Source organism: Drosophila elegans, unplaced genomic scaffold (genome assembly GCF_018152505.1).
Source record: "Drosophila elegans isolate 14027-0461.03 unplaced genomic scaffold, ASM1815250v1 contig_208, whole genome shotgun sequence".
In the NCBI taxonomy this organism is placed as follows: Eukaryota; Metazoa; Arthropoda; class Insecta; order Diptera; family Drosophilidae; genus Drosophila; species Drosophila elegans.
Genome location: NW_024545578.1, coordinates 16077886 through 16105182, shown reverse-complemented (window position 1 = coordinate 16105182; position 27297 = coordinate 16077886). Strand labels below are relative to the sequence as shown.

At 37.8% G+C, this 27297-nt stretch overlaps 3 protein-coding genes across 3 annotated transcripts; 1 reads left to right on the top strand and 2 right to left on the bottom strand.

The window, feature by feature from the left end:
• The first annotated feature begins 570 nt into the window (after nt 1–570).
• LOC108147498 (E3 ubiquitin-protein ligase CBL-B-B) lies at nt 571–8182 on the top strand. Its single transcript, XM_017274063.2, has 6 exons — nt 571–1449; nt 1952–2359; nt 2548–2672; nt 2741–2862; nt 2924–3055; nt 4877–8182. Exons 1-6 carry the CDS (start codon nt 896–898, stop codon nt 6215–6217), a joined length of 2682 nt encoding a protein of 893 aa, XP_017129552.1. The 5' UTR covers nt 571–895; the 3' UTR covers nt 6218–8182.
• Nucleotides 8183–9798: 1616 nt separating this feature from the next.
• Nucleotides 9799–16720, bottom strand: LOC108147484 (cold shock domain-containing protein E1). The gene is made up of 9 exons (XM_017274038.2): nt 14191–16720; nt 13555–14102; nt 13088–13482; nt 12291–13017; nt 12057–12210; nt 11826–11995; nt 10805–11758; nt 10558–10735; nt 9799–10493 (listed from the first exon to the last, which is right to left on the bottom strand). Exons 1-9 carry the CDS (start codon nt 14225–14227, stop codon nt 10477–10479), a joined length of 3180 nt encoding a protein of 1059 aa, XP_017129527.1. The 5' UTR covers nt 14228–16720; the 3' UTR covers nt 9799–10476.
• A 2956-nt stretch (nt 16721–19676) lies between these two features.
• LOC108147537 (UPF0687 protein C20orf27 homolog) lies at nt 19677–26775 on the bottom strand. The gene is made up of 2 exons (XM_017274120.2): nt 26542–26775; nt 19677–21235 (listed from the first exon to the last, which is right to left on the bottom strand). The coding sequence occupies exons 1-2, from the start codon at nt 26576–26578 to the stop codon at nt 20730–20732; spliced, it is 543 nt and encodes a 180-aa protein (XP_017129609.1). The 5' UTR covers nt 26579–26775; the 3' UTR covers nt 19677–20729.
• Nucleotides 26776–27297: the final 522 nt, after the last annotated feature.

Here is a 27297-nt window from a genome sequence, read left to right as displayed (position 1 = left end):
TTTCTTTTCATCTAATCACAGCCTTAGCCTTGCGGACCAGTACGAGTATTATATAAATGCGAGGCTGTGGAGCCAACGGTAAATGGCGGAAATTGTATGGCAGGGGGTCGGTTCTCGCCTCTGGTGGAAAAATACATGAAAAACGAATTATTCATATTACAACTAACAATCTTCAATTAAAAAATGAAAACTCCGATAAAAACTAATCAGTTTTGGACTTGGCATCAATGAGATTTTATGAGAGGTAAAAAACCGTTAAAAACCTTATTAATAACTTTCCCTACTTACTGTACAATTCGATCTTGACATTCAACATTATCTGGTAAAAAAGCTCCTTCGGTTACATTATTAAATTATTTCAATGGATAAATGATAAATAATATAGAGTGAGTACTATTTATATATTTTGTTTATAAAATATGCTTACAAAATATGCTATGTCCTTTGGGTACTTAATGTTTTTGAATAAATTCGCCATTTTGTAACGTCTTTTTAGAAACGGTCAACACTGACGTCACAGTCGAGTGCAACCCTCGGAACAGTGTGCCCAGACGCATAGAATTTGGTAGTATTTACTGGCGTTGTAGCCGCGGTCACACCGACGTCGCACTCATTGAAAAAGTCGAAAATATTGTGTGGGTTAAAAAACGCAAACGTCGCCGAAACGCGTAGCCCCAAATGCCCACGCCAAGTGCGGAGTTAAGGATAAAGTTAGCCCCCCAAATCGCACGCTTTGAAGATCGGGGGAAAATCGGATAGATATAGAAATTGTGGATAAACTAGATAGGGAAAATCACCACTACAACTACGCAGAGGGCACAACCAACAACAACAAGAAGGAGAAGAAGAGGAAGCAGAGGCAGCGCAGTCGGCAGCGCAGCGGCAGAGAGAAAAGATGGCGACGAGAGGCAGTGGAACCCGTGTGCAATCGCAGCCAAAGATTTTCCCATCGCTGCTTTCCAAGCTCCACGGCGCCATCTCGGAGGCATGTGTCTCCCAGCGCCTGTCCACCGATAAGAAAACGCTGGAGAAGACCTGGAAGCTGATGGACAAGGTGGTCAAGCTATGCCAACAGCCCAAGATGAACCTGAAGAACAGTCCACCGTTTATCTTGGACATCCTGCCAGACACCTATCAGCGTTTGAGGTTGATCTACTCCAAGAACGAGGACCAGATGCACCTGCTCCACGCCAACGAGCACTTCAATGTGTTCATCAACAACCTGATGCGAAAGTGCAAGCAGGCCATCAAGCTCTTCAAGGAGGGCAAGGAGAAGATGTTCGACGAGAACTCCCACTACCGCCGGAATCTCACCAAGCTCAGCCTGGTCTTCTCGCACATGCTTAGCGAACTGAAGGCCATATTTCCCAACGGGGTCTTCGCCGGGGATCAGTTCCGGATTACCAAGGCGGATGCGGCCGACTTCTGGAAGAGCAACTTCGGTAACAGGTGAGTTTGCTGGTGGTGTAAAAATCATAGTGAATACTTCATAAAATTTTGATTTTCGAAACTAAACCGTGTCGGAAGAGGATATTGAGTTTGCTTAGGGCTGAGCTACAAAATCAAATGTGTTTAATATTGATAAAATTCCAAACAATGATAAGGACAAACATGATAAGGATAGTTTCCATAGAAATGAGACTCTAAAAACGTGTCATATTTAAACCAGTTTTAACCGGTTACATCTTGTTTAGCCTTTCTAAAAGTATCTCTATTTACTTTTAAGAAGATAAAAAGAAACTGAGAATTCAAATTTCTATTAACCTAGTTTTTAACTTTTTAACTTACGAATGTTATAGATTTTATAGTTTCATTTCTAAAAATGTAGCAGCAAAAATGGTATCAAGGTCGGTTTATGATTAACTTTAAATTCCATGTTTAATCTGATAATACTTAAATGATTCATAAGCAACAATATTCCACAAACACTTACATCTTCTTCATATTGCAGCACATTGGTACCCTGGAAGATATTCCGCCAGGAACTGAACAAAGTACATCCCATTATTTCCGGTCTAGAGGCCATGGCCCTCAAGACCACCATCGATCTGACCTGCAACGACTTTATTTCCAACTTCGAGTTCGACGTATTCACACGCCTCTTCCAGCCCTGGGTAACGCTGCTCCGCAACTGGCAAATCCTGGCCGTCACACATCCGGGCTACGTCGCCTTCCTCACCTACGACGAGGTGAAGGCGCGCCTGCAGCGCTACATCGTCAAGGCGGGCAGCTATGTCTTCCGGCTCTCCTGCACGCGGTTGGGACAGTGGGCCATCGGCTATGTGACCGCGGAGGGGGAGATTCTGCAGACGATCCCGCAGAACAAGTCGCTGTGCCAGGCGCTGCTCGATGGCCATCGGTGAGAGAAAGAAGATTGTTATTGTCTATCTAAAAATTAACCTTGGATTTTAAGCTTAAAACACATTTGGATGTTTCTTAACCCGTGGTTCTAATTATGTATTTTTAGAGGTTTTAATCGCGACTGGTTGGGAATGTTCGTTAATTCGTTTCTTGTTTACTAATAAAGATATTATTTTCCATTTTCAGAGAGGGCTTCTACTTGTATCCAGATGGCCAAGCCTACAATCCGGATCTGTCGTCTGCCGTTCAAAGTCCCACCGAGGACCACATAACCGTAACCCAAGAGCAATACGAACTTTACTGTGAAATGGGTATGTTTTAGTTGGATTTTCTACCCACCTATATCCCCTTTACTAACTGACTATTTTTCCGATTACAGGCAGCACCTTTCAGCTGTGCAAAATCTGTGCGGAGAACGACAAGGATATCCGCATTGAGCCCTGCGGGCACTTGTTGTGCACGCCCTGCCTCACCTCCTGGCAGGTGGATTCCGAGGGACAGGTGAGCGACGTCGATTCATTATTAATGATTTAAGTCTTAATTGACCAATGATTTGTTGCAGGGCTGTCCCTTCTGTCGGGCCGAGATAAAGGGCACCGAACAGATCGTCGTGGACGCCTTCGATCCGCGCAAGCAACACAACCGGAACGTCACCAATGGGCGACAGCAGCAGCAGGAAGAAGACGACACTGAGGTATAGTTTTGTTCACAGCCTGATCAGCCTGATCCGCCTGCTCCGCTGCCGCCTGTGCTGCTATTTATATACATATTACTCTTATGATTACCTTTGGTTCGTTTATACAGTTATATATGCCTATATATATCTATATATATATATATATTATATAATTTAGATTTTAAAACTGCTATTGTTTATATAAGTTTAATGTTTAGCCTGCAGTTTGCAGTTGCAGTTTCGAGTTTAATTTTGTTTGTTTAGCTGTAACATATTTAAATTATTAGCCAAACTCATGCAACTAACACTCACAGACCCACGCACACACAACAACACACACAACCATTGACCATCGCGCACATGCATAACGTAGTTAAAGTTCTTTGACCGGAAGTCGCTCATCAACCATTGTTTGCTATCGCTTCCTCTGTTTTCTCCCTGCTGATTTGGTTTGACTTGGTTTGTGTGCGTTCGTTCGTTCGTTTAGTTTGTTCGTTCTTCCTCTCTCACGCTCTCTCTCTCTTTATTGATCACGTTCGCCTCTGTTTATGAATCATTTTAATCGGTTCGATTCGCCCTCGATTGCACTTTTGTACATAGGCACTATGGAATTTATAATTGTAACCTGTTCTGTATTTGTATTTTGTATTTTCTCTTCCATACCAAGCTTAATTAACTCTGTTTCAGTATACGACAGTATTTTTTGTATCTATCCCTAACTCTAGAATCATGGTCTTATTCATTTTACTCCGTTATGTGTTTATTTCATTTTAGTTTATTGTTTAATACTTCCAAAGATATATTTAGTTTGTAGTAGCGTGCGTTTACTTCCCCTCATCAATTCAATTTTATTTGTAAGCAGCTATCGCGCTGCCCTAAGACTGTAATTTATTATTAACAAAAGAAAAAAACGAAAGAAAATTAAGAAATTAGGCTTAACCATATGGGAGGCCTCGAATCGATCGATAATTTAGTTAGATTGTATGTAAATTAATTTTTGATTTCCTGTGTCACAAGGCCAGAATTTATAGCTCTCGTTGCTATCAAAAACACGAACGAAAAGTATTAGCAGAAAAATTTTATAATCGAACTCATCTTTCGGCTCATTTCGTTAACTTAATATAACACTAAAACAGATCGCATTAATGTACACGATAATGATTATTTATATAATACATATAATGCAATTCTTATACATTTTAGCGTATAGTTTTTGATTTCCTTAATAAGTTTACGGCTAAAAACAAAAAAACAACAACACAACAACAACAAAAAAATGAAACAAAACAAAATATATGCATAATACGAATATTTAAATATTGGTTTGAATTGATTTTTATGTTTCCTTATTTCTTTAGCTGTGTTTCTACTAGAGACTTCTTATTTTCCTCAGATTTTCTGTTTGATGTGCATGCCCAATTCCTCCAGCCAGCGGCATGCTCTATGATCAGCACAAACTATTTGCTTAATTGGTCAACATTGTGCAGTTGGAATTTTATACATGGAATTTGAATTAAAATTTTTAATTGAACATTTTTAATATTAATTCAAAAGATTCTACAAAAGTCTAGAGAATTTCTGATAATCAAATAAATTTCAAAATTTCTTAAAATGCAAAAGAAAACAGTTAAATTCAAGATCATCAGTTTGAACAAGTCAATATTGTTTTTTTTTTTAACAAATTATAATAATTTCGAATCCTTTAATGTTATTATTCAACTTTTTTTCTTGAAATATTCATTATTCGAACTCATTGTCAGTAATTGTGTGATTCCATGTCTAATGTCCACTGAACTGTAAGGAGACCTTTAATCTGATTTCTGTTCTGGATATGTTTAGGACATGGGCGACTTCAACATAGCCACCTCCTCGCTGCACGCACTCAGCACATCCTCAACGGTGGCGGCCGAGAAGCACAGTCCGCACACATCGCCCCGTTTGGGGCGGCGGAGCACCACGCCCAGCTTGATGGCCGTGCAGAACGATCTCTATGCGGGTGGGACGCCCACCCTCAGCCTGCCCAGCAGCTCCTGCTCCTCCATTGCCGCCGCCTCCACGTCCTCCTCCTCCTCTTCAGCATCAGTGGCAACAGTGGCAGCACTATCATCATCATCAGCATCATCATCATCCTCCTCCCAGCACCAGCAGCCCCAGCCCTCGGCACCACCAGCTTCAGCGGTCCTCAGCAATGGAGGCGGCGGTATTAGCACCAGCCAGAAGAACACCAACCGGATGAGTGCTCCGCTTATCGGGTCCTGTGTGGCCAACTCCACCTATGGCCAGAAGTTGCCCCAGAGCTCCAGCCACAACAACAGCAGCACAACCAGCGACAATGCCTCCAGCTCGAGTTCATATGCCATCTTGCAGAACCTCCACGATCCGGGTACACCCGGACCAACAGCGGCGTCAGTGGCGGTGGCTCCCCCACTGCCGCCCAGGAAATCGTCGCCTGGCGTGGAGACGCCCAGCAAGGCCACGGCACCACCACCGCCCAGCAGCAGCAAGAGCATCGACAACATCCAGTGCAGCTTGGACAATGTGCCGCCCCAGACGACGGCGCCGCCGATTCCGCCGCACGTCTCGCCCTGCGTGGACACCTTGGCCGAGGATCTGATGCGACAGCAACGCATTGCGACGAGTACCACGTCGCCGGTGCTCTCCCTGTTGGATGAGGACATCGTGGAGGTGGGCCCGGCGGAAACCATTAGTGGGGTGATCGATACCCGCCCGCTGGAGGCGCGTGGCGTGACCTTGAGCCGACAGGACTCGGCCTCCTCCCATTACACCCAACTCTGCACCACCAGCAGTGGTGGTAGTGGTAGTGGTGGTGGTGGTGGTGGTGGTGGTGGTGGTTCCGCCGCAGCACTGGCCAACGGAAAGAAGGCCACGCCGGCCAAGCAGAGCCAAACGACAACGACGCCAACAACAGTGGCAGCGGTGGCGGGCAACGGGGCCAATCCTCCCCAGCAATCGCAACCGTTGCTCTATGCGAACGTGACGATCAATCAAAAAGACTGCGGCACCGTGCCCTACGAGAACATTAACCTGGAGTACATTGCCCGGCTGATGAACGCGGGCTACTCCAAGGAGAACGCGATCACCGCCCTGGGGATTTCACGCAACAACATCGAGATGGCCGGCGACATCCTGCGCGAGTTTGTCTCCAAGAACAGCGCCTGAAGTGCCACGCCGGCGGATTGTTAAATCGGATGAAAAGTGCTTAGCCCAAAAGCCAAAAAATTCAATCCGCAGTCGAACTTCTCTAACTCGAATCAATATTTAAATTATATTTAATAGAATATATTTATTTATTTAAATAGGTTGTTACATTTTTGTAAAGTAACCAAATTAGGATTTTATATTTGGTGGTAATTTTGTTTTGGAGTCAGATACGTAGTTCGTGTTATACAATCACAAAAAAAAACAACAAAAATTCCTAATATTATTTTAGTGAATTAAAACTAGTTTTTCGGCTTATTTCTAATCCCTTAGCACTTGAAATTATATCAATTTTTTTAGTATACATATGTATATATATATTATTTTATTTAAGAAATTTTAAACCAGTTTAAAAAGAACACAACTAAGCAAAACCGCTTCAGTACAGCGAGTTTTTTATTTTGAATTTATTGATGTTCTTTCTGTGTTTCAAATTAGAATACCAAATTGTAGTGCCATTCAATTTAGTCAGAACTATGCGAAAATTCATTTAGAGAAGGTCGACTGTAATCAAGAATCATACAAAATTCGCATTAATCTCTAAAATCACGGTAAATATTCTTCGATTTAGGAGTACCAAACTCACACCTGTCCCATAGTTACGCTAAGTTAGTTGACCCCAGAAGAATAAACTCTAAGAAGTCCCCACTTGGCGTAGCCAGCACAAGCAATTCAAGTTTCCCCGGTTGACAATTTATTGAAGACAAACAAAATGATAAATTAATAAACAAAAATTTAAGCACCATCCTTAAATATCAAATATAGCTATGTACACTTAAATTAAGACTATCTAACTTCTTCCTATTAAGAGCAAACAAATATATAAGAAATTATAACTCGTATATACGCAGTTCTAGAAGGAAAAACTTGCCCACCCCAAAAACACACGAAATTAAAAATTTTCTCTCTCTCTCTCGTATAGAATTACAAATCAAGAGCCAAAAAAAAAAAAAGAAAAGACATGGTTAGATCTGGTTTATATATTGCATCTCAACTAGGTCGATGCTTTCTTTCACTATCATGCCCATGAGCCCATCTATAAGTAGTCCATCGTTTCATCCAAAATAAAACCAACAGAGTATTTGAATTGGATGCCCCATCGTAGGAGATCAGAATCGAACACAGCCATTATTGAAATGCCTTCGGCGGCGAATGCCTCCAACAAAACACAGAACTCTGAGTTTCCCCTTAACACCAAATGCAAGCAAGGATTATCCGAGTCCGAGTAAAGGACATAACACCCAACCAGATCCGATGCACTATCAAGTTTACCTCGATTTTTTATACAAAGCTTGAACGTTTTTGTAATAGTACTTGTAAGTTCGAATCGAATCAATTAATCTCCCAAACCAAGTTAAACGAGAAAATAATCATAATTCAATTTGTATTACGAATCCCTTTTTACTGGCTTTATATATGATAATCGATCGATCGGTTTTTAAATTCGTCAAAAAATGTTCTAGTCCCACACAAAAAAACACCATTTTTGCCATATTCGTATATCTACTAAACCTAAGCGATATATATTTATAAAATAGGCGATATATTAAACGTGCGACAACCAAAAATCGATTCGAATCGAAATCAATGCAATATATTCACTAAATGAGAAATCAATGCAAGCGTTAAATCATAAGTTATTTGACATAACCTCAACACATACGAGTATAGAACTACATATATAAACGAAAAACGAAAGGATCTTGAACTTTAAGCAGCATAAGAACAAATGGCAACTCCCAGCATATAGAGAGCCCAACAACCGAAAGGAAAAAGTCAATAAACTGTCAAGTTTTAAGAAGCGTACGAGAGTCTAAGGCGAAGCTAAGAAACGATGATACCATACCATAGTCATGTCATGTAACCGAACAAATCTAAGCAGATATAAATTATTCTTATAAATAAAAACAAAAAATAAAACAAAAATATCGATCTTTGTTTATTTTCTGTATGGGGAAGTAAGTAAAAAAATGTTCAATGTTACCAGTATCTCACATGCTAAGCTAGAGATGATATTGAAAAGAAACAAACTATATTCACAAGTCATAAGTTTCAGAGAAGTATATACATTCTTGATCAGAATTAGAGACAATCTTGCCAAACCGGAAAATCAACATGGCTTTATTGTTTTGAATCTTTCTTTTATATATTATAAGCTTTACAGATTCCCAAGAAAGCTAAAGTAAAAACACACCAGCGATTTGTAGTTTATTGAAATATGTATTTATTATTTATTCTGTTGTTGTTGTATTATTTGACTTATATAGTTTGCGATTTTTTTTCGTATTCAAGCACATATGTATGTATGTATTTTTCTTGTATTTTTGTATCTTTTTTGATGTTTTTGTTACATTTTTATAGTTTTTTCAATTTTTTTTTGTGTTTTGTTTGAAATATTTGTATGTTGTTTTTGTTGGTTTTTCGTAATAAGGATTTTAGTTACTGTGCTGTTCATTTCTTGCATTGCATGAATGACAAAACGCCCGGCCGCCGGCCGCTCAGAAAATGTTTTGGGCTGAGATGGCGTTTGGCATTTCTGTCGACTATCTCATCAACCTTCAGTTACCCCACCCGCCCTGCAGATAAATATATATCCCGCGGGATACACAATCCGCATATATCTATATGTAGATGTATAATCGTTATACAATATTAAAGTTACTATTTTTTCTTGCTCTTTGTTCTGGTTTTGTCTGTGAGTGTCTGTGTTGCTTAGTGTATGTTTTTGTTGTTGTGGTTTTTTTTTTTTTGCTTTTGTAGTTGTATATAACATGGCTATAATAGGACGTACTGATCCCAAATTTGTTGTTAGCTTGTTAAATGTTTTTTGTTTTTTTTTTGTTACATTAGTTTTTTTCTTTAGTAATTGAAATTCATAATTTTCACAATATTTGCTCTTTGTTACCGACACACGACACGCTCATAAGGTTTGGTTTTTTTGTTTTATTTTTGTTTTTTTTTTTTTTGTAGCTTTTTCTCGTATATATAGATTTTTTAAAAATTATTTTTATAATCTTCATTAAATGGTTTCAACAGATTTGGCGCAGCAAATTTAATTTGCTCTTCATCGTCACACAAAACTTTTCGTAATTTCCTTCTCTCCTGAATATTTTTTTTGTGAGTTTTCGTAATGCATTTTGTTGTTGCTTTAAATAAATATTTACGATGTAGCATGTATGTTTATGTTATGTAATAAATTAATGCAACCCTCTGAATGTAACAAAAGAATTGGCGAATCAACTTGGCGTGTGTTCACAAGCGAAGATCAAAACAAAGGAAATAATAACATTAATATTAAGTATGTTTACGGTAATGAATATGTAAAATATATATGTTCTGTACTTGTAGATATAAATACTTTCTTCTTGCTACACTCCATTGATTGGTTTCTTGTTTGATGTTGCTGCTGCGGTTGTTGTTCTACATAATTGTGGCTGCCGCAGTACAATTATTATTCAATAAATATAAATCGTTAACAGTAAGATTGAAAGCAGTGAAAGAACAATTTTCGAGAAGTACAAAAGAATACGAGTAGAGCAAGATACAGTAGAAGCAGGAACTATCCCGGCCATAGACAAATGTATTTAGAGAGTGTTGATTTTATACAATTTCTAACGCAATTATGCAAGGATTTCGTTGCCATTCTAGAATAAATACTTCATAGATTATGTTGTTTGTTTCCTTCCTCTCACTTTGTTTTGTTTTTCGCAATGGTTTTTTAATTATTTAAAATTAAAGCAAACTAGTAGAAAATAGTATACGTATACAAACGTTTTGGTTTCATCTCTCAGACACTTGGATTTCAATTTCATTTTGCTTCTAACTGGCCACAACACGAATCACGGTTGAGTCTAGTTGAAAACAAAGTGTTACAATGGTGGAGGGTTAGTTGGTAATATTACAAATAAGTTTCGATTTCAGACACGAAGAGTTCTCTTGTTGAGTTGCCGTTAAGTAGTTTCGTTAATATTAAATGTATGCCTTTGCTATCAATTATTATCAATTACGATCGTTTTCAATAGTGTTTTTTTGCTTCTAAAGGTTATATTCGTTATAATTGTTTGTGTATATGAATAGGGCGACAAGTTCACGTTGCTGTTAGTTGGTTGATTGGTAGCCTGCTCGCTTATGGCTTGCGTACAAGAATATATATAGCTGTAGGTAATTGTCTTTGATGTGCATCTAATATCCTGGCTTGCCTGTGTAACATTTGCAGCCCTCTACTCCACCAAGTTGCCTGAAAGATTGATATTTCTCAATCAAAACCGTTTTCTAGAATTGGGGCATATGCGTTATCTCACCTGGAATGCGTGGATGACGCGCTAAAACGGAAAAGCCTTTGCCCTGCGGTCCCTTTGGTGCACGAATGAGTATTAGGCGCGGCACAGTATCATCGCCGTTGAGCTTGAGGCGCGAGATCAGACGATCTGGACGATCGTTTATTTTCAGAACATTGCAAGCCGAAGACTTTCCATTACGCTAATGGAAATAGAAATATACCTCGTTAATATGTAATGCACACAAGTTTCAAGACAAGATTCAACCCACCTGATTGGTAACCACGGAGAACTCCACGGTATCGCCTGGATGTAAGGCGACAGTATTGCCCTGCACCTCGGACATGTGGAAGAACAACTTTTTGCCGTCCTCCACCTCAAAGTTGAGAAAACCAAACTGTCCCTTGATGGAGTCCACAGTGGCGCGTTTCTTCTGCCTCACGGCATTCACATTCGCTGCCCGACCGCTTTCATCGATACGGAAACTAACCAAATCGCCCTTCTGAAGCAGATCTCTCTTGTTCACCAGACTTGTGATCCCGAACTCATGTTGCGAAATAACAGTGGTGCGTGACTCGTCGAGAATCTCAATTAGACCGGCATACTCCTGCTGGTCAGGATTGATGCAGCGCAGCGGACGAGCCACCACACCATTGTGGGTGGTGTCCAGCACAGCAGGCTGGGGAATAGAGTTCTTGGGCAGCATGCGGACATTCTCCGCCGGCAGACAGTTTCCAGAAACGGATGTATTTCCGTTGCGGGCCAGAGTGTACTCCACCTCCTGACCCAACTCCAACCAGTTGGGGTTGCCCAGATAGTTGCTAAAGTGGAAGAAAACCTCCTCGTCGTGGGACAAAGTCTCAATGAATCCAAAATTCTCCTTCATTACGGCTATGAAGCCACGGTACACCTGCCCAGCCTCGGATCCGGCATGATTGTTGTTCTCCAGCTTAAAATCGTCCATGTGGCCCGGATTGTTGCTGCCCACGCTGCTGGTGCTGCCACCGGGGCTGCCGTGCATCACATAACCATTCTGCAGCGAGGCGTTTGAGCTGCTGCTACTGATTCCATTCGACAATCCTGAAAGCTGGTCGTTTTGGTTAAGGTTTCCCCCAGCGCTCGGCTGATTAAGCAGCAACTGTTGCTGTTGCTGCTGCTGTTGTTGCTGCTGCTGCAGCGAAACTTGCTGTACGTTAACGGCTATACACTCCTTGTTACGTTTGACCTAATTAACAACATAATTGTAAAGTCTTAACTAATTTCCTTGAAAATCACCATTTTTTCAAACTCACCATGTAAATATCGAAGCGTACTCGCTCCCCAATCCTTGGTGGTTTTTCGCAGTCTTTAAGAAAATACATAATAGTCTTTTTAACATCGGCATTCTCGTAGGTAATCACACCGCCCTCGACGCGATCTTGAGATTTAATTGGGCTCTTGGGTGCCTCGCGTGTCACGCAGCCTGCTCGTAGATATTACGAATTAGTAATGATATAATTTGAATGCGAATATTAAAGGCATACCCTCTATGTTGCTGACCACTAGGGTTTCGAATTGCACTGAATTGGGCGGCAAGTGTTTAATGCGTATGGCCTGCAAACGCGAGTTATTATAGGCCAATCCAGGCTCCTGGATAACAGTGAATTCCACCTCATCGTTGACGTCGATTTCGCGGCTCTATAAAAACAAATATTTGGTTATTGATAAGCAACTAATAAGCTTCTTAGAACAAACTTATTTATAAGAATGATTCTCACCGTATCTAAAACTTCAGTAAAATGGAAAAATAGACGAGCCTGTCGCTCCACGCAGCGCAGGAAGCCGAAGCCCTCTTTTAGGGATGCAATGGTGCCCTGCTCCCGCTTCTCACCGGACACCTTAAAGGTCTCGTCCAGCAGGGCGATCGATGTGGCCCGCTGCAGCTGATCGCGCCGATCGGTGGCAAGCAGAAACTGCACCCAATCACCATGGCGCAAGGTGAAGTCACCCTTCTGATCCTTGTCCCCGAACGGAACCTCCACCTCGGAATAATCCAAAGCCCTGTAACGAATGCGACCCGGCAAGGGATCATTGTTTTGGCGCACCGGATTGTTGCGATCGAGCGACTTGAGCACCTGGCCCTTGTACACCGTGCTGTCCACGTCTTCAAAGATAACCGATCCCGGTGCTAGGCGCGTGATGTTGCACGCAAATTCACGGCCCTGCGGCGGCACAGAGGCAGACTGCATTTTTGATTGGAGGATGTTGGGGTTGGTCGGATCGCCGCTGCCACTTACGCTCCGCGTCTGGATGGTAAACTCGACATCGTCACCGGGGCGCAGCTCCACATTGCCCTCGGCTTCCGAAAAGTGGAAGAAGATCTCTTTAACCACATCGGCGCGTTCGATAAAGCCGAATGACTCCTTCATGGAGCAAACCACGCCACGATACTTGACCGGCTGAGCCGGATTCTCCAGGCGAATATGGCAGGCGCCTAGATTACCTCTGTGATAAATAAGATACAAAAATATTTAGGCTTAAGTAGATACTTTCTTTTCTATAAACTAATTCTTACCTTTGGTTCGTTGCGATTTGAAAGCTGACCTTGTCGCCAGCGCGCAAGTTGACATTGCCTTCCACATCGTCTTTGGTATAGGGTAAAAAGAAGCATTCGCCTCGGTTCTCATAGCTAATGCGACCGGTGGTCTCGCTGGAGTTGAGCAGATTATTAGCGCTATCCGTGCGCAGCTCGGTGGTCACTGTGCCGGTGACCCGCTCCTCGGAGAGAACAACCTCTGGGGCTATCTTGGACACTTGACTAGCTATCGGCTTGCCGGTGCGGCGATCGTAGGTCATCTCGAACTCCACGGGATCCCCGATTTTCAAATGATCAATATTACCGCTGAATTGCGAGAAATGAAAGAAGAGTCGTGCCTGCCGCTCGCAGCACTGAATAAATCCATAGGAGTGCTATAATTAAGGGGAATAGAAAATGTAAAATTAGATATTGCGGTCAAGTAAAAGTTTCCGTCTCCTACTTACCAGCAGCTTCTCGATGATGCCAGTTTCCCGGGTGGTCTGGCTGGGATCCGCAGCTGCAGCCGACGAATTGCTTGACTGGGAGCCAAAGATAGAAGAGGAACTCCCAGCTCCGTTAGTCAAAACGCTATTAGATTGGAATACTCCGATTTGAGGAGGATTCTGGATGACATCGTTGACCTCGTTGGCATCAAACATTCCAATGCTTTGATGTTGTTGCTGCTGCTGCTGCTGATGCTGTTGCTGCTGCTGATGTTGTTGCTGCTGTTGCTGATGTTGCTGCTGCTGTTGATGTTGCTGCTGCTGCTGATGTTGCTGCTGCATATGCTGCTGCTGCTGTTGTTGGTGTTGCTGCTGCTGCTGTTGCTGATGGTGATGCATATTCTGCTGCTGTTGCTGCTGAGCCGACGGTCCCTGACCTTGCGGCTGCAATCCCAGCGTTGTTGAATCAAGCGTAAAGGTTCCAATGGTCGGAAATGTAGTCGGGATTCCCAGGTTGCGAATGGCATTAATGTTGAAGTAACCATCGCATGGCAAGTTGTCATAGATTTCTGAGTATTTTTAAAATTATTATTAGTTAAATATCCAATTTTAAAAATAAATCAAAGCCTAAATGTTTTGTATGTAAGAGACCCTTACCTTCGCCGGTGCGGTACACCTTCGATTGCGTATTCATGTTGAATTGATTGATATTGGATATTAACAAACAAAGAAAAATGCTGATAAGGACTAGCAAATTGGAGACTGGTTCTTGGCGATGGTGATTGCAATTGTTATTGGTATTGGGTGGTCAGTGGTATAACCCGATAATGGATGCGAATGCCGAAACGAAAGTCGATTGGAACGAAAGTCGAACTTGAAGAAAGCGCGAGAAATGACCGAAAACAGATTTATTGATCTCACTTTTGTTTGCTCTTTAGGGTATTTTCTTAAATTTTTTTTTAGTTTTTATTTTAATTTTTTATATCAAAGAGAAAAAAACTAAGCAATAAATACGTATTTGTTTTTTAGTTTTTGTTTGTTTTGTTTTTTGTGTATATATATTTTGGCTAAACACTGGCACAAGAGGCACTGAAATTCCTTGTCTTCGAAGTTAATAAAAATTGTTGTCTTTTCTCGAGGGCATGCCCCACAAAAAAATGGTTGTATTTCTTAGCTTTCCTTTGCTGTTGTTGGTTTGTTTGTGTTCCTTGTTGTGTGTGTTTTTTTTTTGTTGTAAAAAATGCCGACAAATATTGTAACGTTGTTGGTTTGTTTTGGTAGTTTGAAGTTCCTTCCTGGGTCTGTTATAGGTTTTGTTTCCAAAGTTGTTTTTGTTTTTTTTATATATTTTTTTTGATCGTTTTGTGTATTCAAAATATTGTTGATTTACGATGAAAATGCATACCAGCTGCTGCCGTTGGTGTTTTTTGTTTTTTTTTTTTCGAGTTTTGAATTATTATTGAATTATTGCATTTTGTTTGAAATGGTTTTGGTTGATTTTTTTATATTTTTACTTTAGTTTTACTAGAAAAATACACTGGGAATACTTTTTACTTTTGGGTAAGATTAGCTTTTGTTTGATATTTGAATATTTTGTGTGTTTTGCTTGATTATATTGTTTTTTGTTTTCTATATAGTATACATATATATAATATATATTTTGTAGGCAATCGTTGTGGTTTATAGGAAGTAGTAGTGATTTAATTTTAAATTACTTTCGAATACCCTTAGTACAACGATGATTTTTGGGGACGAGGTTCGATTCTCCTTCTTATTCTCCGGCTGCTTCTTCTTCCCGGGACTTCCGTTTCCGGTTCCTCCCTCTCTATATCTTCGTCTCGATTTTCTCTTTTGTTTCGCTGTACGTTGCTATTACTTTTCGGTTGCACGATTTGTATAATTTGTTTGTTGTTTTTTGCTGTTTTATTGCTGTTTCATTTACTATTCACTAAGCAAAAATTATGAGTTTTAAGGTTTTTGTTTTTAATATATATAATAGATATAGGATACCCGTTATGTGAAGTTATCCTCGCTCATTTACTATGTTGAACTTTAAGCCTACGATTTATGTTGTTTTGTTTAAATATATATTTTTTTTGAATGCGTTTTGAAGTCTTTTTATAACCTAGGGTTTTTATTTTGCTTTTTGTTGGTTGGTTTTGTTATTTTTCACTTATTCCTTTGTTTTGTTTTCTCGGTTCTCGCTTACTAGATTTAAGCTTAGTTTAATAGTTTATATAATATAATATATAATATACTATAGTATATATGTATCGAAGTCCTTTAAGATATCACGAATTTGTTTCAATGTTTTTTATCTTTTCATTTGCATTTGCTCTTAAGTGTAAAGTTGTTGTTGTTGGTTTAAGATGTTTTTCTGTTATCTTCGCCTACTCCTTCGCTCCTTCTTCGCCTATTGTTAAAAATTACGGGTTTTGCCTTTCATTCCATTAGAGATTTTTTTGTGGTTTTTCTTTGCGTTTTTTTCTTTTTTTTGTTTATTTAAATTTATAAATTTACAGTAATTATCACAGAGTTGTTAAATCTTTCTTTGAATTTGTTTTGTTTTTCTTTTCTCCGTTTTACTTCCGTTTGTTGCAGTTGCTTTTGCTGTTTTAGACTTTTAACATTTCTCACTAGGTACACTTATAAAAAAAACTGAATTGAAAACTAGTAAAAAACAATGCTTTATTGGAAAAAATAAAAACTGTTTCTTTGGCACAAGGCCGCAGTTTTAAATTTGTTATGCGTTCTCTATATATATTGTATTAATCCGTTTATTTTTCACTAACTTATTGTTTTTCTTATTAAATTTATTGGCTAAGTTAAATTGCTGGTGTTGTTGTTGTAGGTCTGTGTAAAACTTGACTTAAAACTTATAGAATTCTTGTAGATTTTTGGTTTTAAATGTTTTCTTTATTGTTACCGTTATATTTTTAGTATATATTTTTTATTCACACTTTTTTTGCGGCACAATTGTTGCTTAATCGGTTTTATTCTGCTCTTCTTGCTTCTCTTTCCGTCTCTCACTTTCTTTTCGCCCCTTTTGGGCCTTTATCAGTTTGTTCTCCTTTACGACTTAAATTCTAGCAGTGTTTTTTGTTTAGTTAAATAATTTAGATTGATGTTGCGTTTTAAATTAAATCGTTTTTAATATGTTTAAATTATTTGTTGTTGATTTACTCCCGGTTATTTTGTACTTTAAAACATTAATTCAGTTGTTTGTTGTTGGTTGGTTGTTGTTTGTTTGTTGTTGCTGATGCTTTTGTAGCTCGGTTGCTGTTGTTGTTGTCTTAATTTAAATTAATTAGCAAATTGAATTCACTTTGACTTAACAACAAAAAATTCGTAATTAAATTAAAGCTTTTCAGGAAAAATAATGAGGAATTTTGGGATTGATTTAGCGTTTTTCAAAGTGTTTATTTTAGGATTTTTTTTTATTCGAGAGTCCGAACGCCGCAGCGCCGTTGCCTTTACTTTCCCGTTAGTTGTTTCCCGTTTCTTTTTGTTTTCAGTGCTTTTGCTGTTTTCTTTTGAACTCCGCTTCACTTGCTCCTTCGTAGTTTGCCTTTTATTTTTAGCTTTTCTTGTATTTTTTTATTTGTTGGTGCTTTTGAGTATTGACGAGTTAATTTCACAGCGTTTCAATTTGTTTGGTTTGTTGTTGTTGTTGGTTTTGTTGTTGTTGTTTTTTTTTTTTTTTTTGAAAGTCTTCGTTTCAAGCTTGGCTTGTTTTTTGTTGTTTTGTTTTATTTGCGCAGTCGCTTTATCTCCCTCTCTCTCTCTCTGTCTGTCTCGCTCACACCCACGGGCGGCGTAAAAATTCTCGTTTTTTCTGTTTGTGTATGTTTTATCTTTGCAAAGCAAACGAAACAAAAACAAAGAAGAGTCCAAAAAACTTAAAAAGTTTTTGCTTTGACTTTTTTCCTTTTGAGCTATGTTGTTGTTGGTTTTTTATGTATTTTTGCTGTAACTTTTAATTATTTGCGATTTATATTTTGTATGTATTATTTTTTGATTCGTTTTCGATGGTGTTTTTTTATTTTTTTATATCATATTTTTTGTTGTATTTTATATTATTATTATTTTTATTCAGATTATGATGAAAGTGATGTCAAAACGGAGTTTTAGTTACAAAAGCTGCGGGGTGAAAAAAGAGAAAGGTGGAAACGATTAGACTCAAAATCAAAATTTTTTTTTCTTTTTTTGGCTAGTGAAATCTACACCGAAAAAGTCTTGCTGCAGTTTTATCGATTTTTCAGTGTTGCAAATGGAGAGATTTTTGCCTGCCGGAAAAAATTGCACACACACATCAACCCACTACGCACACACGCACGCTCATACACACGCATTTGCAAACTGGCTGGCAGCGAGAAAAAATGTTATTTAGGCATTAAAAACCTTGTTTCTCTGGCACTTTTCATGTTTTTCCATCACAGCTATGTTTGCGGCACATTTTCTGCATATTTTCGTTCCGAATTTGAGTTAAATAATAGTCCTATTTGAAGCGAAAAAGATTTTTCTCGACCAGCCACACGTACCACACGACAGCACAACAACCGGACGCCATTTTGCCGACAACAACAGAAAAAAAAATACCGTTTTGGAATGTGACCATATTCGTTTGCCCGTTTGAAAAAGGTTCCGTTGCAGCAAAACATAAAACTTAAAAATATTAATTGTGTTTTAATTCCTTTATCTTCACCCGAAAAAGTTATTCTCCAGCGCTCTAAACATAACAATACGTGCTATAAAATAGGAACAATTTTAATGTACTGCTCTAACTTTGGTTTGAATTTTTAAAGGCCAGGGAAATCTCCTGTTTTTACCGCTCTGTTCAATCGGTCACAGATTGCTTAAAAATGAAACAATATTACATTTTTTAAACATTAGCTTGCCGAAGCTTGCTTCATTGTTTATTTTTGAGATAAGCTTATGAGTTAAATGTATTTATGCACTTTCATATGACCATAACAAAAGAAACTAGATTATGAGGCAGACGAGCATATTACAATTTTCGCTTTACTTCATTAATTAATTGGATTTTTTACAACAAATACATTTTGTGTGTAACAAGATCTAAAAAATCTATCCATCGCTTAAAATAGTTTTGCGATGATTTTCGAAGACATCATTTTGCCGCCAGCGCAATTTCAGTGTTGCGAAGTGCGCGAGTCAGGGGCAATTGTTACGTAGTGGCCATGGTTGCAGGCCAGGGGGATAGCACTGTTTTAATTTAAAATGTAATATTGTAGTCACTGTAGCTTCGGTAAAAGTTAAAATATCTCAATAAATCACAAAATCAAAATATTTCTCATTGTACTATGTTATAAAAGCATTTTGTAATTTTCATTTGAAAGAAGCCAAGATATTGCGATGCTATATTTTGGTTAAAAGGGGTATTCTGGTCTAAAAAATTTGAAAGAAAAAAATATGGAAAAACCCTATTTTAAAAGTGTAAACTTTGAAAATTGTGATCCTTAAAGGATTTTTAAAAATTCGAATTATTTTGGGAGGCACAGTCAATTCTGTGACGTAAAGTCCGAGTCATTAGAATCGTTTTCTAATCTTTGAACGCGTTTTCCTTAAAACTTCTTATTTTTTTGAGGTGGTTGAAATAATTTTTCAAGTTCTACTGAACGGATTTCTTAGATTTTTTTTTTATTTCTTGTTTATACTACTTTCTATCGCGTCTGCCTCGGTCTTAAAATAATTAAAAGTATTTTTAAGTAATTGTTTTCAAGTCGACGTGGTTTTGTTACTTTTAATTATTTTTTTTAAAGTGATCAACCCGATCTCATTTTTTTTTTTTCGTGTCAATAAAGAACATAAAAATAAATGAAATTCAGGCTTATTAATCGTTAAAATGTTATATTAAGGCTTGGGAAAAATATCAAAATACAATTTTTTTCTTTATTTATTGGTTCCTACATTTTTTAAAGTTAAAAACTAAACTAAACAATAAATAAGCATAATGTATTTTCTTTAAAAAACCGTAACTAAACCTGGAATATCACCTAGAAGGAAAATGTATATGCATTCACTTGTTTCAGAAACAAACGCTCCCTCTTACATTTAAAAGATTTTTTTTTGAAAAGAACAGAATTTAGAGTATTTCAAACCAAAAAAAAAACCTTTAAAAATTTTTGGGACTTTCAACGAATTTTTATTTACGGCATTTCAGCAGATCTATCGATAATTAACTTAGATAGTATACAGTATGGGCTCAAATATTTTGCCTTTTCTTTGTAGATTTAAATTTACAAAATCTAGGTAGTTGGTTACAGTGCCTTTTATACATTTGAAGTGCCAAATATTATTAATTTGAATATGTTATCAAAATGCCCTGTTAAATATGTCTCTGGGCTAATTTTATTGAAAAAGTTTTAATTTCCCGAATTGATTAATGTTAATGATTAACGGCACCTCGATTTGGTCACAATAAATTGCATCTGGTTTTGCTTACTTTTCGGTTAATTAACTGCCTGGATTGCATAATACATATTTAGAAAAAGGTCTTAAATTTGGTCTCTGTGTGTTTTCGAGGTTTTACTTACTTTAGCTAATATTTTGTATTTGGTGCAGTTTAAAGGAAATATATTTTACTTTATGTATGTACAGTGCATTTTCAAATATTAAAAACCATTTATATTTGGACACAATATTGAATCAATGTTCTAATGATTTAAAAACAATATTTTATTTAAAATGTCATTAAATTGACTCTATAATTGCGTCCATGTCGTACAATTGTTCAGAGAGCTCTAAAACATACATTTAACACAATATAGTTCTGAAGAGTGAAAGTGAGACATGGCCGATGGATCCATCTTCTAAAATGCATTTAATGAAAAACTGCAAATAGATTTAAGTCTCACAGAAACATTTGGAGACAACATGGTCATGAAAATCGTTACACAAAAGAGTCAAGAATTACTGGCAGTTCGCCAACTCACGTGCAATAAAAACTTGACTATTGCGGTCTTGAGTAATTTACAAATGTTAAGTACAACAAGCAAAACTGAAACCGAAACCTAAATGCAAATGCTCAATGAGTTTTACATACACAATTGTTTGCTATGTAGGTATTAACTAACGTTACATATTATTCTCTTCTCTTTTACTTAAGAACTATGTAAATATCAGCAATTAACTACGAAAACAAGTTGGGGCAAGGCGGATAGTGGTGTTCCAGTTTAGGGCTTGCTGTCGAAACCGGCAAAATCGGAGGCCTCCGACTCATCCTCATCCCGTTCGACTCCGATGCAGTGGATTCCGGTGCGCAGCATGGGCGTGCCCTTGCCCTTCCCCAAAACCCGGGCGGCGATCACTAGCTGCAGCAGCTCCTTTGCATTGGATGAGCTGACAATGTGAAGGACCTCGCGTAGCAGCTTCTCCTTGTAGGCAAAGAACTCGATTTTCATCTCGAAAAAGTCGTGCTCGTCATGCTTGGTGCCCGCGAACTCCGTAATCCTGCAGTGCAGACTCGGCGCGGCGCTGATCACCGGCTCGAACTTGCTGGCCAGTGTCCGTGCATCGCCAAAAAGCGACGTCGGGACCTTCAGGTCGATCAGGTAGCGGTGATTGATCTGTAGGAATCCCAGGCTAACCACAATCGTGTCGCCCGACCTTTGATATGTCACACAGCTGTCCGACTCGAAGTCGTCCTTCACCGTGTTCGTGTCGAAGTGCACATGGTGGTCTGAAATAGAGAAAGGTAAAAATCAGTTTTTGGAAACTCAAGTGATAAGTTAATTTTGTATTAAACCTGTGTAATATGCCAATGACATATTGTGTGCTTATGTTATACACAATAAAGATAACTGATTTTATTTATTTAGATTCCTTATAATGCCTAGTCTTTTCCACAATATTATAACTATATTTATCTAAAAAAACTTTTTAAAGCTAATTTTAAGACGCTTGTTAAATTAATATTTAAGGTTAATAAAGGGATGCTTCAGTTTTTGAAATTTTTTCTATTTTCTGGTCTTTATATTAAAAATTTAACTTCGTTCCTTGGTATTGAATTGCCTTATATAAAACTGAAATTTTACATGCAACAACAGAGATTCCCCTTGTCTCTATTGCTTTCTAAATTGTTTGCAGTTTGGCGATTTGTAAATGCAAACAGAATTTAATTAAAACCCGTATTTGTTGAACGAGCTGAACAACAGATGAACTAAAAATTATTTTTTCAGAGCCAAAGGTTGGCCAGGTAGACAAGCAAAATCGAGTAAAATTACCGTAATAAGCAGAAGTATTCCGAGATAAACAAACAAGCAAACAAAAGTCTTGCCCCGCCTCGGGTAAATTTTCCCCAGCGGCATTTCCAGCGGAAATTGCGTGTAAGCGTGTAATTAAACGCGCCTACCGCTTACCCTGTTTCTACACAGAAAAAAAACATAATAATTAAATTGATATTATACGTAATATATTTTCTATTATTTTTTTAATTAAATCGTATAGGTAACTTTTAAGATTATTACTTCAAGTACCTTTAATATACAATATTGATCTTATAACATTGCAAAAATATTTTAAGTGTACGAATAAATAAACGAATGGGGAATCGGGGAACTGGGCAAAACTTAGGGCTTAAATCACATTAAAATTGGGTCAATTGGGACCAAGTGCACTGGCTGTCGTTTGAGATTTAAAGCGTCAAATTTCGTGCTGGCACTCGCACTCCAGAAGGCGTTTAACTGAATTTAAAAATAAAAATCTTCCGCTGGCTTTTAATTGTTGCCAAAATATGTAAGCCAATTGTGCGGTAACAATGATGAATGAGCTAATTATTTTCGAATTTTAGCTGCGGTGTTGAAAGCTACTCAACGTATCTATTACATAAGTGGTCTACTTTGTTGACAACTAAATATAAATGTTTAGCTTGAATAAATAAAATTTAGTAAAATTCTATACTTTTCCAAGTGGTTATTCTAGAAGGTTTTTAAGAGTGATACTAATTATAAATGAGTCAATAAAGTTTATACCTTATAGATCACGTGTAGGTTAACTACACTTAAATAAACCATTTCCGTGTTCAAAATTGAACAAAATTTTCATTCAATTTGACACCTCTGCCCGAAATAAATATAATTTACAATCAAAATTAGCGCTGAAAACTAACCAAAGCGCAGCACGCTAATGACTGGCATAAGGCATTGCATACCTTAGTAAAAATCGTATTTTAATAGACCGCCTGTTTTGCAACGCAATTAACAAATCGCTGACAAATGTTTTTGCAGCTATAAAAATTTGACAGCAAAACTAGCCTCTAATCGGACTCTAAATCACAATCGTTCAATGCCCTGAGATATCTAGAAAGTCGCCTAGTTAATCATACGCGATTGCCGCATATATTTGTTTGCAATACTTCATGGCCCCGAAAAAGTCGTGGTTCACTATAAATAGAACCCTTGACTAGTTGGTCATGGCACTGGCATCGGCAATTGTGGCAAAAGTTTGTTATTTTCGGCAGAACATTTCCACATAAACGTGGAGAGCCAGACAGTGCGTTTCAAAACTTAAAATACACATGTATTAATTATAGTTTGTCTTTAAAAATGTTTAATTTATTAGTTTCAATACGGGTTTACATAGTTCCCTTTTCTGAGTTGCATCATGAATTGGTAATATTTTTTATTTAAATGCCTCTGTTCATCTTGCGTTTACCTATGTTTATAAAATGTCTTGTATCTTTTGTTTTCCGTTTTCAAATAGATATTTTGTTCTGTTCTGATGTCGCAACGATTGGAATGTCTGCGCAAACGGTTGAAATTTTATTTTCCCTTTTTTCTTGACCATATTCCTGTTTTCTGTTGTTTATTTTGGCTGATCGCCCGCTCAGCAGAACGTAATAATTCAAATTTGCACTTTAATGTGCAGGAAATGTGGACATGATATTTATGTGTAATTTAAACGCAGACGAATGCGAAATTGAAGCAATTTTCCGGTTGCTCCTTTGCCGTTTCGCAGTATGTAAGCAATTTATTGTAATCCAGCTTAATCTGCTTAGAGTCGATTCAACAATGGAGGCGTCGTCCCAACAAAGCGAATTCATCCGCTTCGCCAAGTGCCGCGGGGGAAAAGTTGATTGTTCTTTTTATAAATTTCATTTAGAGTCATGCGCCACACTCAAAAAACCGGTTGTCTGGGAAAAACAGTCTCTCACGTGCCCCCCCAATCACCATTGATTAACCATTAATGGAAAATTACAATCGATTCGGCAACTGTTATTGCTAGAAATTCAAATTTGAGTAGCACATTTTTGGGATTTCATCTCGCTCCCATTGCCGCAATAGGTTCAATTTTTGTATACAGATAAATTATCTGATGCATATCTGACAGATTGTCTACCAATTGAATACTCGTTGGCTTTTTCTCTATGTATTTCAATTGGTTCGTTTACTCAAATATTTTCTAATTTAATGTCTAGAAAGTATGGTAGACCATTTATGAATCTCTTGATGCGTTGGAATTGCGTGACCTAATCATGATTTAGGCATATCGATCCTCAAGGAGATTTTATTTGAATTTATTTGTTTTTAAGTAAGAAGACTATTCATAAATAAATTATATAGATTATGGTTCAATATGTTAATATCCAAACAAAAACTATAACCTAAAATTATAATATAATAATTAATACATGACGTATTATAGAATATAAAATTGACTTTTATCCAAGATAATATATCAATATATTCTTATCAAACTCTAGGTACGATAAAGGTTTTTTTGTCATGTTTGCCCAATTTGTCAAGAGACTGCTTTCCACCCTCACAGCCGGAATTATATAATTTACACCCACCAAATTTGGTGTGTTTTTTATTGTTTGGCGGTACTTGTGGGTCTGCCCCATAAAAAAAGCAGGTGCCAAACTAAATCGTTTAAGTAGCTTCCCTACGTGGGATGCCATAAAAAGTCATCCATTTGCTGTACGTGCCAAATTGAATATAGAATATAGAAAATGCAATATGCAAAATGCAAAATGAAGAGGGAAACAACAAACTGCAAACATGCATAACAATAATGTAAATTTTGTTTTTCTGATTCTGGAATCGAAACAATTGAAAAGGTGTCCGTGTCCCAACGACACAAATATCAATCACAGGCACCTCATGGCCGGTGGGTGAGTTTTGGGTGGTAAACGGGGAGGTGTGTGCTCCCTCATGTAACAAATACAACGAGGCCAAACAACGTGCCCGTTGCTTTCCCCGACTCTATAAATAGCCCAACTCATGAGGATTACACAATTGCATATCACTTTATAGAAAGAATACAAAAAAAAAAAAAACTACACTACAACAATGCAATCTCTGCTGGCGGTCAGGTTATATGCAATTTAATTAGCCCAATGGGAGGGGATCATTGTCACTATTATTATGAATGTTGTCGTTGTTGTAGTTTTTCGTTCTGAGTGCTGAAACTATAATCTCCGGGCGGGCGCTAAATGAATTTACAATTAGCACTGCCCACGAAACGCTTGGCAAATATTATCAAGCGCTAACTCACGACAATTTACATGGGTCGGCAATAAAGTGTAGGAGAAAAAATGTAAAATACTCTACAAATAACCACGTTTAGCCAAAAATAAATAAAGTGAAACATAATGAATTTTTACTGGTAGCTGCTAAGCAATTTGTTTTTATATTACATCAATAGTTTTCTATTCTGCAGGTTTGCTTAAATTGTATTTATAAGGAAGGCTAAGTATATAAACTTTTTCACTTTCAAAGTAAGAAATTGTTAAGTTAGCTAGTGAGGACATACAATTCTTAAAAATCAATGGGAAAGCTTCGCAAATTCTTAAAAATATTAAAAGAAGAAACTTTAATTTTCGACTTAAATAAACTGCTGAGCTGTATAATTCATAATAGATCGAATAACCGCCACTTGAAAGTGCCCCTCTTAAGGCGAGATAAGCTCTAATTGATACAAGTTTGTACACACAAAAATGAAAATTATTTCTATTTTCCATGTGTTTATGGCACACAATTCATTAATTTTTGTCAGGAGATCATAAATTAAAATTAATCTAAGACAATTTAAGAACGCTTCAACTGGCTCAACTGCCACTGATAAAATTTTGGTCGAGCGCCGTTTGAAAAGATAAGAAACCCATTTCAGTCACGCGAATTGCGACAAACGCAGGAAAATCATCGATTTCACCGGCAAATGTCAAATGATTTCTGCAAGGGCGGCAAGTGGGGTGGTCAGTGGGTAAAATTGGCTTAGCTGTGGCCATGAACAAATATTATTTTTAATATTGCGGCAGAAAACCAGGAAGAGGTCAAGAAATAACAATAAGTAGGGAAGGGGAGGACAAGATAAGGGAATGTGTGAAGTAGACAGGAAGGAAATGCCAAAACTAACAGTTCAATGCTTACACTGATCAAAATTGGAATTCTTTTAGAAATCAATTACATATTTTAACATATGTTCAATAATAAAATTTTTCTAATTTAAAATGTATCTTAGCGTAAAAAAATTGTCATTACAATTAAGTTAAGCTAATGGACAATATAACGATCCCGCGCATGTTACATAAAATATTTATCCCAAAATAAAATAAGAAATTATGGATTGCAACCTAAGCCTTTTTAAATAATTTTTAATCAGGGGTAGAGATTTCCACAAATGTTGTGCATCAAGTCTTTTCTTTCAGTGTGGCACATGCATGAGAGTTGCTTAGCCAAAATGCAGATGTCCTGAATCCCAGAAAAGGTCAACGTTCAACAGGAAACGAACAATTTTTCTTGGGTTGCCTGACTTGCCTAAATTTATCCAATTTTTCTCTCATTATAATTAAACATTAGCATAAGCCAAAATCCACCGGAGTCACTACCACTTTTACCGCCTTTTATATGAACAGCAAAGAAAAGCCCCAAACCACATACTTTACCTAATGATATTTTAACGCACTTGAAAAGGTTCTATTGAAACATTAGAGAACCGATTTCCACTTAATGGATATGCAAACACCGAAACAGAGCGAATTTTTACCTTGATGCTCCACATTTTCGACGGCTTCGTCGCACATTTTTATGATCTAAAGATTCGCAGCTTCCTTTGTAATTTATGTCTTGGTGGTTTAGTTAAATGCCAGCGATTTTCCGTTCAGTCGATGTTTAATGCAACCAGGCGACGCGCTGTTTCAAGTTTTCTTAATATTATTAGCCGATTTAAATCAGTTTCCAGTGTCAACGTCCCAACAACAACAAAATAAACAACAGTCCGTGGTAGTGGTGGAAGGGATTGTCATCGATGTTTTTAAAAAATCGGCTATATCGATGTTGTTATCGAAAAATTCAATTTGCACTCTGAGATTGAGAGAACTCAGAAGATCTCTCTCTTTCTGTTAGTTCGACGTTTCGCTAACATTTCACTACAAAACACAAACCCACCACAAGCACGCAAACTCACCGCTAGAGGTGGAGAAACATCTGTGCCAACATCAATGTCATCGATGTTTTTAAAACATTGGTTATATCGATGTTGATATCGATGTTTCACCACCTCTAAGCAACACCGCGCTGAACAACATGTTGCTTGCCACGGTCTGCATGTTGCCTGGCGATATATTGTTGCACACTTCTGTTAGTTTTCACTCTAGTTCCTGGCGCCATCTGACGGAGGCATGTTAAGATGAACTGTATAAAAAGAGTATAAGAATAGCGGGGCTGGCAACGCTGGAGGATCTGACAACGGGGATAAAGCTTTGAAAACGGAGAAATTGAGTAAAAACTGCGAAAAGTACAT